Source organism: Plecotus auritus (assembly GCF_963455305.1).
Source record: "Plecotus auritus genome assembly, chromosome: X".
NCBI lineage: Eukaryota > Metazoa > Chordata > Mammalia > Chiroptera > Vespertilionidae > Plecotus > Plecotus auritus.
In genome coordinates this window covers 119,217,253-119,232,748 of record NC_137784.1, presented here as the reverse complement: position 1 = coordinate 119,232,748, position 15,496 = coordinate 119,217,253, and the positions used below count along the sequence as shown (strand labels likewise).

General features: G+C 39.2%; 1 protein-coding gene across 1 annotated transcript in view; it reads left to right on the top strand.

Moving 5' to 3' along the window:
* Nucleotides 1-15,496, top strand: part of MCF2 (MCF.2 cell line derived transforming sequence) — a 109,625-nt gene that overhangs the window by 45,138 nt on the left and 48,991 nt on the right. Inside the window, 2 exon segments of the mRNA XM_080653643.1 lie at nt 3,167-3,286; nt 13,943-14,134. Coding sequence (XP_080509769.1) covers nt 3,167-3,286; nt 13,943-14,134 — 312 coding nt within the window.

The following is a 15,496-nucleotide window of genomic DNA, read 5'->3' as shown; positions in this document are numbered from 1 at the left end:
AATAGGTCAAATTGCTCTTGGTCCTTCTAGATATTTGTGTCTCTCCCTCCTCCCCAACTGAACACATGGAAAGGTAACACTTCTCATACCTATTATGCCTCTCTATATATCTTAATTTGCATCCATATTAAATTTTTATACTGCAGTTATATTCTGTTTCTTCTTGGATTATAATCTCATTGACATGATCTGTATTTCATATTGACATCAGATAGACTCTGTATATATAGGAAGTTAACTTAAAAACTTGTTTGGCAATTTCAAACTTTCATAACATTTTGAATATTGTTAAATGTGATGTTTTTGACTATACAGAATAGGAATATTATGTTGCATAATCATAGTATGGTTACCAAATTTAGTACATTCAACAATAATACGATACTTTTGTATTATCTACCATCAGTATTCCAACTTTGCCAACTGACTTGATAGTATAATTTTTTGCCATCAATAAGAAATTTACTGTTTTTAAAGAAATCCAAATGGTGGCATTGTCCAAAAATTTAACATGTTTATTTACATTTTTATAAAGTTAAACTGATGAATCTTGTTTACTGAAACATTTTAACTTGCATTAATGCTTTTTGTACCCACATTTATATTAAAAGAATTCTCACACAAATGGAAATGGAAATGCTGCTAGTACTTGATTTATGTCCCCTTTTTGCAAGCATATAGTTAGGTACCTTTTGACCCTTAGGGGGGATCTAATGTTAGAACTATCAATAACAGGAAGAAGAGATTTTTTTAAAACAGAATGAAATGTTTCCCATCTTAGTGGATTCTTAAGCACACTCTCCTCATATGTGGTGTGCTAGCTGGATGTCTTTTGGAATAATTGTTACATGTTTGGCGTGGATAGCACACAGGTTGGTGTCTTCAAAAATGCCAACTGGATAGGCCTCACTTGCCTCCTGCAAAGCACCAATAGCTGCATTCTGGAAGTGTAGATCTGTTTTGAAGTCCTGAGCAATTTCTCACACCAGATACTGGAAGGGAAGTTTGTGAATCAGAAGTTCAGCAAACTTCTGCTAATGTCTAATTTCAGGAAGTTCCATGGTACCAGGCCTGTAACAATGAGGTTTCTTCACCCCTTTGTTAGAGAGTGACTTTGGTAGCCAGTGGCTTCCTTGGTGCTTTACCACCAGTCTATTTGTAGGCAGTTTGCTTTGTATGAGCCATTGTATAGAGAGACCCATTCTTCAGCTATCCTTTTTTTTTTTTAAATTGATTTTTTTTTTTTTAGAGAGAGAGAAACATCAATTGATTGTCTCCCATACATACTCTGACTGGGGATGGAACCCAAAACCTGGGTATGTGCCCTGATGGGGAATGGAACCCATGATCCTTCGGTGCACGGGATGATGCTCCAACCAACCTTTATTTCCCCATGTATAATACAGGGTCCAGTCTACAGAGTCTTGTATGGTATTAAGTTGTCATGTCTCCTTACTTGCCTTTAATCTAGAACATTTCTATAGCCATTTTTTGTCTTTTATGACATTGACATTTTTAATAATACAGTCCTTTTCATTTTTTATTTATTTTATTTTTAATTGAAATTATTGGGTGACATTGTTAATAAAGTTATATAGGTTTCAGAGGTATTATTCTATAATACATCATCTATATATTGTATTGTGTGATTTCACTGACATGTGGAATCTAATGAACAAAAAAGCTGATGAACAAAATAGAAGCGGAGGCATGAATACATGGAACAGACTGATAGCTGTCAGAGGGGAGGGAGAGGAGGCTGGGTGAAAAAGATGAAGGGATTAAGTAAAAAAATTAACTTATAGATAGACAAAAAGTATAATACAGTCCATTTAAAAATAAAATCTTCTTTTTGAGTTTGTCTGACATTTTCTCATGATTAGATTAACCTGTGTGTGACTACCTAGAATACTGCATATGTGATGTGTCCTTCTGAGGGTATCACATCTGGAGGAAATTAAGTCCACCTGTCCCTCATTGTTGATGTAGATTTTGATCACCCAGTAGGGTGCTATTAAATTTCTCCACTGTAAAGTTACTTTTTTCCACTTGTATCTAGTAGGAAATGTGTGGGGAGAGAATTTAAGGTCATGTAAATATCTTTTAAAAAATATATTATTGATTTCAGAGAGGAAGGGAGAGGGTAAGAGAGATAGAAACTCAATGATGGGAGAGAATCATTGATCAGCTGCCTCCTGGATGGCCCCTACTGGGGATCCCGCCCACAACCCATGCATGTGCCCTCACCAGAATCGAACTGTGATCTTCTGGTTCATGGGTCAACGTTCAACCACTGAGCCACAATGGCTGGGCCCATGCAAATACCTTGCTCCTCATCAAAAGATCACCATAGGTTTAATATCAATTGATCATTCTTGATTTAAATAGTCTTTATTATAATAGTTGTGAAATGCTGTTTTTTTTTTATCTCTAGTGTCTCCTCCACATTTCCCAGTCCACATAGGCATGCTACTATAAGCAAGGGCCTTTCCTTCTATCTCTCTATCTATCTATCTATCTATCTATCTATCTATCTATCTACCTACCTACATTTTTGGGTTCATGGCTGCCTAGATTTTCAATGGTTCATAATTTATTATTGCTTTTAACTATCTTGTTGTTTCAAGTTAGCTACCATGTCCTGGTGATATGTCCAAACATTATTTTTTCACTTCTTTACTTTCTAGCATAAAGAGATGATTCTAAGCCTCATCCTTGGAACCAGACATTTTCCAGAAGCTCTGGATTCTTTCTCTGGGAAATGATGTTAAGGATCAAGATCTGGGTGCTAGGAGTCCTCATTGCCACTAAAGGGTCTTTGTCTCTAGAACCATTCACCATAGAGAACACCATAAATAATGTTATTTATTTTCCATTTTTATAGGTATATACACTTATACATACTTCCATACATGTCCACATATACATGTTTTCATATGTACATAGTGATATTTTATAAATAATCAGTACACACTGATATCTAGGAGGTTAAATTTTAGCAGATTTTATGAGTTACTGTGAATAAAATAACTGAAAATATTTTTCATATGTGCAATTTTTTCATATTGATGTTCTTATTTAATAGCATTTCCTATACAACTTGATTATTAAGGGAAATGCTTAATATTTATTTGCTTGTAAGACTAATTTTTATTACTATTTTTAGCTTGTGCGTGAAGTTGAACTTCTATTAAATCAACAAGCAGAGTTGGCAGATGTCACAGGGACTATAGCATATATAAAACAAAAAATAAAACATTTGGAAAACTTAGATGAAAATTCTCAGGTAAGATTACATTTCAGATGTTCATTTATTTATGGAGTATGATAGTTACATTTTGATGCTTTTCAGTGGTTGAAACCCTTATTATGATTATTGGTAATCTCTCAGCAACAGTCTATATAATTTTTTCAATAATATTGGTCTGTTTTCCATTCTGTTCAATGTGGGCCTGAAGTGACACTGCATATATTATGTAGGAAGCTGCTGAGATAATGATGTCTAATGTTTTAGGCCTGTCAGTGGGAACAAGATCATAAATCATTTTGAAGAAGCTAGAAAAATGTCTATCAAGAATGCTATTTGGGTACTTGGAAATAAGGGAAACATACAAAAACATAATTCCTTAAATATCCATCATTCATTATATGTATTTCAACCAGCATACATTAATACAGATAGATCTACTTAATCTGACTAGCTGTGTGATCTTAGGTAAATTGATTACATTTTCTAGGCCTCAATTTCCTAATTCATAAATTGGTGAAGAAAGGACCTACTTTGCAGAGTGGATTGTAAGGATTCATTTAGGTGTTGTAGATAAAACACTCAGCACAGTACCTGAGATACATAACTCAAAAGAGCCAGCTGCCAGTCTTAAAGCATGGACTCATGGCTTTACTATTTAACAAACTCTAGCTTTGCTCTCCTGTTTGTTTTTGTTTTTGGTGTAATTTGGCCTTCTTTATTTTTTTAACAGTTTATTTTTTTTATTGTTTAAAGTATTACATATAGTAGTACATATATCTCCTTTTTCCCCCCATTGACCTTCCCCCAGCCTCCCCTACTCCCTGTCTCATGCCCTCATCCCACCCCCCCCCCCCGCCCAGTGTCGTGTCCATTGGTGTGCTTATATGCATGCATACAAGTCCTTTGGTTGATCTCTTCCCCCTGGCCCCCGCCCCAACACTCCCCAGCCACCCCGCTGTAATTTGACAGTCTGTTCGGTGCTTTACTGCCTCTGTATCTATCTTTTTGTTCATCAGGTTATAATGTTCTTTATTTTTCATAAATGAGTGAGATCATGTGGTATTTTTCTTTCACTGACTGGCTTATTTCACTTAGCATAATGCTCTCCAGGTCCATCCATGCTGCTGCAAATGGTAAGAATTCCTTCTTTTTTATAGCAGCGTAGTATTCCATTGTGTCAGGGGTCCTCAAACTAGGGCCTGCGGGCCACATGCGGCCCACCGAGGACATTTATCTGGCCTGCCAGGTGCCGCTGCCTGTCCTGCTTAGCAGCTGACTCTTCCAGGGCCTGCAGTGCGCATAGGAATTTGTTCATAGTTTTTTTTTAAAACTATAGGCCGGCCCTCCAACCGTCTGAGGGACAGTGAACTGGCCCCCTGTTTAAATAGTTTGAGGACCCCTGGGTAGATGTACCATAGTTTTCTAATCCACTCATCTGCTGATGGGCATTTAGGCTGTTTCCAAATCTTAGCTATGGTGAATTGTGCTGCTATGAACATAGGGGTGCATATATCCTTTCTGATTGGTGTTTCTGATTTCTTGGGATATATTCCTAGAAGTGGGATTACTGGGTCAAATGGGAGTTCCATTTTTAGTTTTTTTAGAAAACTGCATACTGTTCTCCACAGTGGCTGCACCAGTGTGCATTGCCACCAGCAGTGCATGAGGGTTCCTTTTTCTCCACATCCTTGCCAGCACTTGTCATTTGTTGATTTGTTGATGATTGCCATTCTGACAGGTGTGAGATGGTACCGCATTGTCGTTTTGATTTGCATCTCTCGGATAATTAGTGATTTTGAGCATGTTTTTCATATGTCTCTTGGCCTTCCTTCTGTATTCTTTTGAAAAGATTCTATTTAGGTCTGTTGCCCATTTTTTTTAAAATTTAATAAATCTTTATTGTTCAGATTATTACAATTATTCCTCTTTTTCCCCCCATAGCTCCCCTCCACCCGGTTCCCACCCCACTCTCTGCCTTTACCTCCCTCCCAATTTCCTCTTCCATAGGTATATAACTTTTGTCTAGTCTCTTCCCACACCCCACACACCCCTTTCCCCCTGAGAATTGTCAGTCCACTCCCTTTCTATGCCCCCGATTCTATTATATTCACCAGTTTATTCTGTTCATCAGATTTTTTATTCGCTTGATTTTTAGATTCACTTGTTGATAGATATGTATTTGTTGTTCACAATTTTTATCTTTACCTTTTTCTTCTTCCTCTTCTTAAAGAGTAGCTTTCAGCTTTTCATATTATACTGGTTTGGTGTTGATGAACTCCTTTAGCTTTTTCTTATCTGTGAAGCTCTTTATCTGCCCTTCAATTCTGAATGATAGTTTTTCTGGGTAGAGTAATCTTGGCTGTAGGTTCTTGCTATTCATCACTTTGAATATTTCTTGCCACTCCCATCTGGCCTTCATAGTTTCTGTTGAGAAATCAGCTGACAGTCGTATGGGTGCTCCCTTGTAGGTAACTAACTGTTTTTCTCTTGCTGCTTTTCAGATTCTCTCTTTGTCTTTTGCTCTTGGTCTTTTAATTATGATGTGTCTTGGTGTGGTCCTCTTTGGATTCCTTTTGTTTGGGGTTCTGTGTGCTTCCTGGACTTGTAAGTCTATTTCTTTTACCAGATGGGGGAAGTTTTCGGTCATTATTTCTTCAAATAGGTTTTCAGTATCTTGCTCTCTCTTCTTCTTCTGGCACCCCCATAATTCTGATGTTGGTACTCTTGAAGTTGTCCCAGAGGATTCTTACACTATCTTCAACTTTCTGGATTTTTTTTTTCTTTTTGCTTTTTCGGTTGAGTGTTTTGTGCTTCTTCTTATTTCAAATCTTTGACTTGATTCTTGCGTTTCTCTAGTCTGCTGTTGGGTCTCTTTATAATATTTTTTATTTCAGTCAGTGTATGTTTAATTTCTAGTTGGTCCTTTTTCATATCTTTGAGGGTCTTGTTATATTTATTGGCCTTTTCTAGGATAGTCTTGAAAAGCCTTATAACTGTGGTTTTGAATTCTATATCGTCGTTTGTTTTCCTCCATTTCTTTCATTTGTGATCTGTTTCTTCGTCTCCCCAATTTTCACTGCTTCCCTGAGTTGATAGAGTCACTTTGTGTGCTAGGTGTCCTATAGGGCCCAGTGGCTCAGCCTCTCCAGTTACCTGAGGTGGACACTCTTGGTCCACCCCTTTGTGGACTGTGTGTACAGCCTTGTTGTAGTTAAGTCTTGATTGTTGTTGGTATCACTGGGAGGAACTGACCTGCGTGCCAGTTGGCTGTGAGGATCAGCTGTGTCTACACTGGGAGATTTTCGGTGCTGGAGACAGCCTTATAGGATTAGCCTTGTCAGATTGCAAAAGCCTCTGTGCTCAGCTTGGAAGGGGTGGAGTCTCAGGGCAGAGCAGACAGTCTTGGCTTCCTGTCAGACCTACCCTTGCGCGTGAGTCTCCAGACCACTTACTTCCGCGGTTCCCAAGTTTCCGCCTTACAGTCCAGATTTCCCCCGTAAGAGCGTGGGTCTCCAGAGGCTCACCCGGAATTGCGGTTCAGTGCAGTCGGAACTGGGGTTCAGTGCAGTCAGGAGCATCTGACTCTCATCCGCTAGGGATAGCCTGTGGTAACCTCCGCAGTAAGTCTTAGTGCGCACTCACGCCTCCAGACCCCTGCCGCCGTGGCTCCCCTGAGTCTCCGAGTCTCCGAGTCTCCGTGTGCCTTTCTCTCTACCTGACAGTCCAAACTCCCCCTATATGAGCTTGGGTCCACAGGGTTTCGCCCGGAACTGAGGTTCAGTGCAGTCGGAATAGGGGTTCAGTGCAGTCGGGGGCTTCCTTCCCCATCCCGCCAGAGAAAGCCAGCCAAGCACTCTGCCCCCCTTCCTCTCTGCGTGCACGTGTCTCCATACCTCAGCCCTTTGCCGCTCCTTCTCCATGAGCTTTCCTCTTTCCTTCTAGTTGTAGAATTTCCACTCAGCCAGCTTTCTTGTGGTTCTGGATGGTGTCCATTCTGTCTTTTAGTTGTAGTTTTGAAATTGTTGTGCGGGGCAGCAGTTTAGGTGCTTACCTATGCCGCCATCTTGGTTTCTCCCAGCTTTACTTCTTCTTTTCCAATTTGGATGCCTTTTATTTCTTCTTGTTGTCTAATTGCAATGGCTAATACTTCCAGTACTATGTCGAACAGGAGTGGTGAGAGTGGGCATCCCTGTCTTGTTGCTATTCTTAGGGGAAATGGTCTTAGTTTTTGCCCATTGAGTGTGATGTTGCCTGTGGGTTTATCATATATAGCTTTTATTATGTTGAGGTATAATCCTTCTATTCCCACCTTGCTGAGAGTTTTTATCAAGAAAAGGTGTTGGATTTTGTCAAATGCTTTTTCTGCATCAATTGATATAACTATGTGATTTTTATCTCTCAATTTGTTTATGTGATGTATCACATTTATTGACTTGCGGATATTGTACCATCCTTGCATTCCTGGGATAAATCCTGCTTGGTCATGGTGTATGATCTTTCTGATGTAGTGCTGGATTCGATTTGCTAGAATTTTGTTGAGGATTTTGGCATCTACGTTCATGAGGGATATTGGCCTGTAATTCTCTTTCATTGTGTTGTCTTTATCTGGTTTTGGTATTAGAGTGATGCTGGCTTCATAGAAGGAGCTTGGAAGTGTTCCTTCCTCTCGAATTTTTTGGAATAGTCTGAGGAGGATGGGTTTTAGTTCTTCATTGAATGTTTGGTAAAACTCCCCTGTGAAGCCGTCTGGGCCTGGGCATTTGTTTGCTGGAAGCTTTTTGATGACTGCTTCAATTTCTTCCATGGTTATTGGCCTATTAAGATGTTTAGATTCTTCCTGATTGAGTTTTGGAAGGTTATATTTTTCTAGGAATATGTCCATTTCCTCCAGGTTGTCCAGTTTGTTGGAATAGAGTTATTAATAGTATTTTTTAACAATCCTTTTTATGTCGGTGGGGTCTGTTGTTATTTCACATCTTTCATTTCTGATTTTGTTTATTTGGGTCCTCTCTCTTTGCTTCTTGGTGAGCCTGGCTAGAGGTTCATCAATCTTGTTTATACTTTAAAAGAACCAGCTCTTGGTTTTGTTCATCTTTTGTATTTTTTTTTTTTTTTTGGTCTCTATGCCATTTACCTCCTCTCTGATCTTTATTATTTCCTTCCTTCTGCTTACACTGGGCTTTTTTGTTGCTCTTTTTATAACTCTTTGAGTTGTAGGGTTAGGTAATTTGTTACCATTTTTTTCTTGTTTTTTTTTTTTTGCAGTAGTCTTGTAGAGCTATGAACTTCCCTCTCAAGACTGCTTTCACTTTGTCCCTTAGATTTTGAATTGTTGTGTTTTAATTGTTGTTTGTTGCCATGATGTTTTTTATTTCTTCTTTGATCTCTCTGGTAACCTAGTCATTGTTTAATAGCTTGCTATTTAGTCTCCATGTGTTTGATTTTTTTGGATTGTTTTTATTGTAGTTGATTTCCAGTGTTATGCCACTGTGATCTGAGATGATACTTGATATGATTTCTATCTTCTTGAATTTGAAGAGACTTTGCCTATGACCCAACATATGGTCTATCTTTGAAAATGACCCATGTGCACTTGAGAAGAATGTATATTCTGTGGCTTTGGGGTGAAGTGTTCTGAAGATGTCAATTAATTCCATCTGGTCTAGTGAGTGATTTAGGATTGATGTTTCTTTGCTGATTTTTTTGTTTATAGGATTTGTCCAACGGTGATAGTGGGGTATTAAAGTCTCCTACTATGATTGTATTGCTGTCACTCTCTCCCTTGATATCCTCCAGGAGTTTTTTATGTATTTGGGTGCTCCTGTATTGGGTGTGTATATGTTTCCAGAGTTATTTCTTCTTGTTGGATTGTTCCCTTTAGTATTATGAAGTGGCCTTCCTTATCTCTTTTTATGTCCTTCAATTTGAGATCTAATTTGTCAAATATAAGTATTCCTACCCCAGCTTTCTTTTCCTTTCCATTTGCCTGAAAAACCTTTTTCCATCCCTTCACCCTCAGTCTGTGTGAGTCTTTTTTTCTGAGGTGCGTTTCTTGTAGAGAGCAGATATTTGGGTCATGTTTTCTTATCCAATCTGTTACCCTATGTATTTTGATTGGGGCATTTAATCCATTTCATTTAAAGTTATTATTAATAGGTACTTATTTTTATTCTTTACCCCTGTGTTCCTTCTTCGCTTCCATTTTTTTTTTTTTTTACAGTAGACCCTTTAGCATTTCTTGCATTGCTGGTTTGGTGGTAATAAACTCCCTTAGTCCTTTTTTGTCTGTGAAGTATTTATTTCACCTTCAATTTTGATTGATAGCCTTGCTGGGTACAGTATTCTTGGATTCAGACCCTTCCTTTGCATGACTTTGTATATTTCATCCCATTCCATTCTGGCCTGATGTGTTTCTGTTGAGAAATCAGTTGCCAGTCTGATGGGGGATCCTTTGTAGGTAACTTTCTGTCTCTCTCTGGCTACTTTTAAGATTCTTACTTTGTCATTGGTGTTTGTCAATTTAATTATAATGTGCCTTGGCGTTGGACTATTGGGGTTCATTTTGCTTCAGATTTTGTGAACTTCTTGGATTTGTGTGGGGCTTTTCTTCCATGTATCATGGAAGTTTTCTGTCATTATTTCTTCAAACAGGTTTTCTATTCCTTCCTCAGTTTCCTTTTCTTCTGGCACCCCTATTATGCAGATGTTGTTTTGTTTCATGTTGTCCCAAAGTTCCCTTAGGCTCTCCTCTTGCTTTTTAATTTTTTTTAAAATATATTTTATTGATATTTTTACAGAGAGAAAGGGAGAGGGATAGAGAGCTAGAAACATCGATCAGCTGCCTCCTGCACACCTCCCACCGAGGATGTGCCCGCAACCAAGGTACATGCCCCTGACCGGAATCGAACCCGGGACCCTTCAGTCTGCAGGCCGACGCCCTATCCACTGAGCCAAACCGGTTTTGGCACTTTTTAATTTTTTTTTTCTAGAAGCTGCTCTACTTGGGTATTTTTTCCTACCTTGTCTTCTAGCTCACTGATGCGGTCCTCTACTTCTTCTAGTCTACTCTTGATGCTTTCTATTGAGTTTTTTACAGCAGTGATGTCATTTTTCATTTCTTCTTGGTTCTTTTTCATTTCCTCTTGGTTCTCACACATATTGTCGAATTTGTCTTCCATTCTTTTCATCCACCTTATGACCATTTCCCTGAATTCTTTCTCCGACAGGTTGCTTTCCTCTATTTCGTTTACTTCTTTTTTGGTGATGCCTGCTTTTCTTTCATATGTGGGTTGGTTCTTTGTCTTCTCATGGTCTCTCTTCTCCGGATGTCTGGTTATGTAGTTCTCTCTCCTCCATTGATTTAAAGGCACAAAATACAACACAACAAGGTACAATGCACAAGGCACTGAACACAAATTTATTCACGATATTAATAAACCCAAATAAAGGTGACCACTGGAGAAAGGCTAATTAGAGGATAGGGGAGAAATGAGAAGAGAAAAAAAGGAGTGTAAAAATGAAATTGGGAAAAGGAAAAGAAAGTAAGAAAGAAAAGAGAGAGAATAAGAAAGAAGAGGGGAAAAACTATATATATGGGGAGAAAACTCCAATAGAACAGTCACTAATCCCAACACATGCCAGCAACAAGTACTTGAATATGAATGCAAAGTACAAACTACAACTAATATCAAGTGAGGTGAGGGAAAACACGAAGCAAAAAAACAAAAAAACAAAAACAAAACAAAAAAACAAAAAGATAAAGCAAAACAGTCTAACAAACAAGCATAAAAATTGATATAATCAGCAATCAAGCTAACAACAACAAAAGGACAGAGAGAAAAACAATTAAAAAATAAATAAAAAAATTTTTGGATAGTGAAGAAAGAGAAAAGAGAGGTTTGTATGGACTTGGATCAGGGGATTAGAAATTAGATATATCAGTAGGGTGAAATTTTAACAGGAGGTAAAAAGAAGGAATAGGGAAAATCTAAAGCAGGAATAGGGTAAGAGAAACAGGACACCAAAAGGGGAAAAGTGAGGAAGAGAGTGATGGCATAAAGGTAAAGTTGAGATAGAGTAAAATGATGCTAAAGGGAAGATGAAAATAGAATGTAAGACACTAATACTAAAGGAAAATAAGAGAAAATAAAATGACACTTTTAAAAAAAGGTAAAATAGTAGTAGTAATAATACTGATTGAAAATAAAAATGTAATAATTAAAAAGGTAAAATCAAGTGAGGAAAAAAGAAGTAAAATTTAGTTTCTTAAGTAAAAGATGAAAAAATAAGAATAAAAATGTGCAGTAGTGAAGGTCATTCACTTCCTCTACTTTTCTGTTTGGCATGCCTGTTTCTTAGTCAGGACAGTATTGAAGTTCCCTGCATTCTACTGCTCCTCAGTGTTGTAAGCCAGTCCTGATTTTTAAGCAAGCAGTATGTCTTTATTTCTTCTATTCTTTTATTTGTGTTTACAGAAGAGTCAATTTGTGATTCAACCTCTGGGTGGCAGTGTTTCCGGATTGACCTCCAGGTTTATATGTCCTCTCTAGCTAGAGTTTAGGTTTTGTTTTCCCTGTGGCACTTAATACCAGTTTGGGGGAGTGGGTTGCCCCAGAGCTGGTTCTCTGATGGTTATTCCCCACTCTGATCCCCAGGTTTCAGTAAAACAACTTTTCCCTGCTGTCTCTTAGGTTGTCCCCAATTGGGTGATCCTATGTATTGGGCTTAGTAATCAGAAGTAAGGATTTAAAGAGGAAAAATAAATAATAATTAAACTAAAAAAAGAGCCAGAGTAAGTTTGCAAACTCCGGGGCTGCGCGCAAGTTTGTGAAGTCTTTTTTCCCCTTGGGTTTAAGCAGCCGGCACACTTTTAAAATTTTTAGGCTGTCCTTTTGTGCCCAGATCAAAATGGGTTGCTTTTTAGAGTTCCCTTCTGTTAGCAGCTCTGCGCACCCCCTTCCACAGTCACGGATCACGCCAGCCCCAACAGCCACGGATTTTTCTAGGCGCAAACTTCCCCTGGTCCTCCAGCTCCCGGGTGCGCATTTCTCTCTCCTGCCAGGACCACAGCCCTCACCTTATCCCAGGCGAAATCTGACCTTTTTGTGAGGGAGTGTAGAGCTTCTCTGAATCCGTGTGCTTGTGCCCCTTGGGGACTGGTGTTCTCGGGTTAGCAGCTGTTCTGTGGGTGTCGTAGTTGTAGATTCCTCGGGCTTTTCAGGCTTCCGATAACATCCACTTTCCCCTTCAAGATAGCGCGGTCTCCGTGTCCGAGCCACTTGCTCTGGGAGCGAACCCAGCAGTAGTGGGGGCTGCCCGGTCAGGGGAGCTCCGTCCAGCAGTCCCCCACAGTCTCCTGGAGTATAGCTGTCCCTCAACTCACCAACAAACACTCCCAGTGCGACCACACACTCTCCCTTTGTTTTCTCACTCACACACTATCTTACAGTCTGCCTACCCGTCGGCAGCCATCTTCCAATACTCCTGCTCTCCTATTTTGTATGAGAGGGCAAGGCCATGGTTTTTAAGGTGGGTTCTCAGCAAACAAATAGGTTTATGGGTGAACCACCAGCACCAAGAAACAAAAATTGAGAGGTAGCAGTTGTGGTGACCAGTTCTGGAACTGTGCTTGTAGATCTTTGTGATTGTGGGGCAATTTACAGATCCCTATGGTAGAGTAGAAAAAGAAGGCAAACTGGGTTGCAAACTAGGGGGCTTTGGTTTTATTGTTGGTTTTTTAATAGTTTTCAGTTTTAATTGTGATGAAAGACATAACAAAATTTAATATTTTTAATATATTTTATTGATTTTTTTACAGAGAGGAAGGGAGAGGGATAGAGAGCTAGAAACATCAATAAGAGAGAAACATCCATCAGCTGCCTCCTGCACACCTCCTACTGGGGATATGCCTGCAACCAATGTACATGCCCTTGACCGGAATCAAAACTGGGACCCTTGAGTCCTCAGGCCGACGCTCTATCCACTGAGCCAAACCGGTCAGGGCAAAATTTATTATTTTAATCATCTTAAGAATACAGTTAAGTTGTGTTTAATGTATTCACATTGTTGTGCAACAGATCTCTAAACCTTTCTCATCTTGCAACATTGGAATTCTATTTTGACCCTGGTTTGCCCACTAACTAGATAAGCTAGTCACTTCTTCATATGGGGCTTCAGGTTTCTTTATTTTATGTCGACAAAAATTTCCTGAGTTCCTATTATGTTTCAGTCACTATGGTGGGGGTGAGTCAGCAGTTGATGTGGAGGCAAGGCCTTTAAGATCACTTTTGACCTGTAAACCCTGTGACAGGTTCACTTCAGGTCTGTAAAGGTGTCAGGTGGATTTCCAAGGCTGAGATGTGTGAAATCAATTAGCTTCTTTGGCTGGTGTGTACTTCATTTGATATATGGGGTTCTGTTCTAAATCTGTACAACCCTTCAAGGAGCAAATCTCATTCCTATTCTGGGAGGCTGGATAATTTTCTTTTTATGTCACAAGAAATGTGTGAGCTTCTGATATCAACTGCTATAGGTAATTACTGTGACAGCTTTTTTTGCAGCCTGTAAAAGTATGATATCAAATCATATTTATGGCAAAACATCTCCTTGCTCAATCAATCTCCTTCTTAATTATTGCCCCCCTATTTGAACAGAGATCATGCAGTTATTGTTTTACTTCTTTCTTAAAATCAGGATTTGTTAGCAAAGGTCCAGTTTGTGATTTTACATAGACACAGACTTGCATCAAGTCACCATTATGCACTTGATTTGATCTGCCAGAGGTGCACCGAGCTACATTATCTTTCTGATATTTTGGTTAATGAGACACAAAACAAATGGATACAGCCCAGCTGGACCTTCAAAATGCATAAACGTCTACAGCAGGTAGTGTCATGTGGCATGATGCATTTCTGAAAAAGAAGATAAATATTTTTCCTGGGTCCTTCTCAGAGGTTATATGGTCAGGGTCTGGTTTAGCTTTGGAATTTGCAAGAGGTCTGAGTTTGACTATGCTTATTTAATCCATATTAATTCTGCAGAATTCATAGCAGGTTAGTATTATAAGAATTTTGGCCTCTGTTCTGAATATTGAGATTGTGGTTGTGATGGCTTCTTTCTATTTTGGGTACATCTCTAAAACCTCTACTCTAGTGTGATAGTTTGCAGACAGAACACTTTAAAAAACCTTGGGGGGCATTTTGATAAAACCTGAAACTCTTTTTACATTTCATAGTTATAACAGTAAAAAATTAAACAGTGACTGGAAAATATTCCTCCATTGCTTGAGGGTTTGACCCCATTCATGGGTAAGCAGTGAAGAGAACATCTGGTCCTGGCAGTGGAATGTAAAATAGGGCTATCATTTACAGGCATCATATCTGAACATGAGCATTTATTTTTATTTTTTTAAATATATTTTATTGATTTCAGAGAGGAAAGGAAAGGAAAGGGAGAGAGAGAGAGATAGAAACATCAATGAGAGAGAATCATTGATCGGCTGCCTCCTGCACACCTCCCCCTGGGGATCGAGCCCGCAACCTGGGCATGTGCCCTTGACTGGAATGGAACCTGGGACCTTTCAGTCGCAGGCCGACACTCTATCGACTGAGCCAAACCAGCCAGGGCTGAACATGAACATTTTAATCTGCACATCTTCTCTGGCAAGGAAACTTTTATCCTTGTCCTAAGCAATCATTATGCTTTCATATTATACTTTATATTTTGCTAGGAGTTTCATATTTCAGTTATCGATTTTGGGAAAATAGCATGCAGTTCAAATATTAGTATTGATAGAATGGTCAGGCTTCTGCTGCAGAATGATTTCATTGTTATGAAATGAGTGCAGTGCTTCCCACGTTTGGTTGAGCATCAGAAATACCCGTGGAGCTCTGTAAACATATAAATACCTGGCTTATGGCCCTGAGCTACTCAATCAGAGTTTCTGGAGACCCAACCCAGATATCTTTATTTTTTTAAAATATATTTTATTGATTTTTTACAGAGAGGAAGGGAGAGGGAGGGAGAGTTAGAAACATTGATGAGAGAGAAACATCGATCAGCTGCCTCCTGCACACCCCCTACTTGGGATGTGCCCGCAACCAAGGTACATGCCCTTGACCGGAATCGAACCTGGGACCCCTGAGTCCGCAGGCCGACGCTCTATCCACTGAGCCAAACCGGTTAGGGCGATATCTTTATTTTTTAATAGCTCTGAAAGTAACCCTGATTGACAGAAGCCGGGACTGA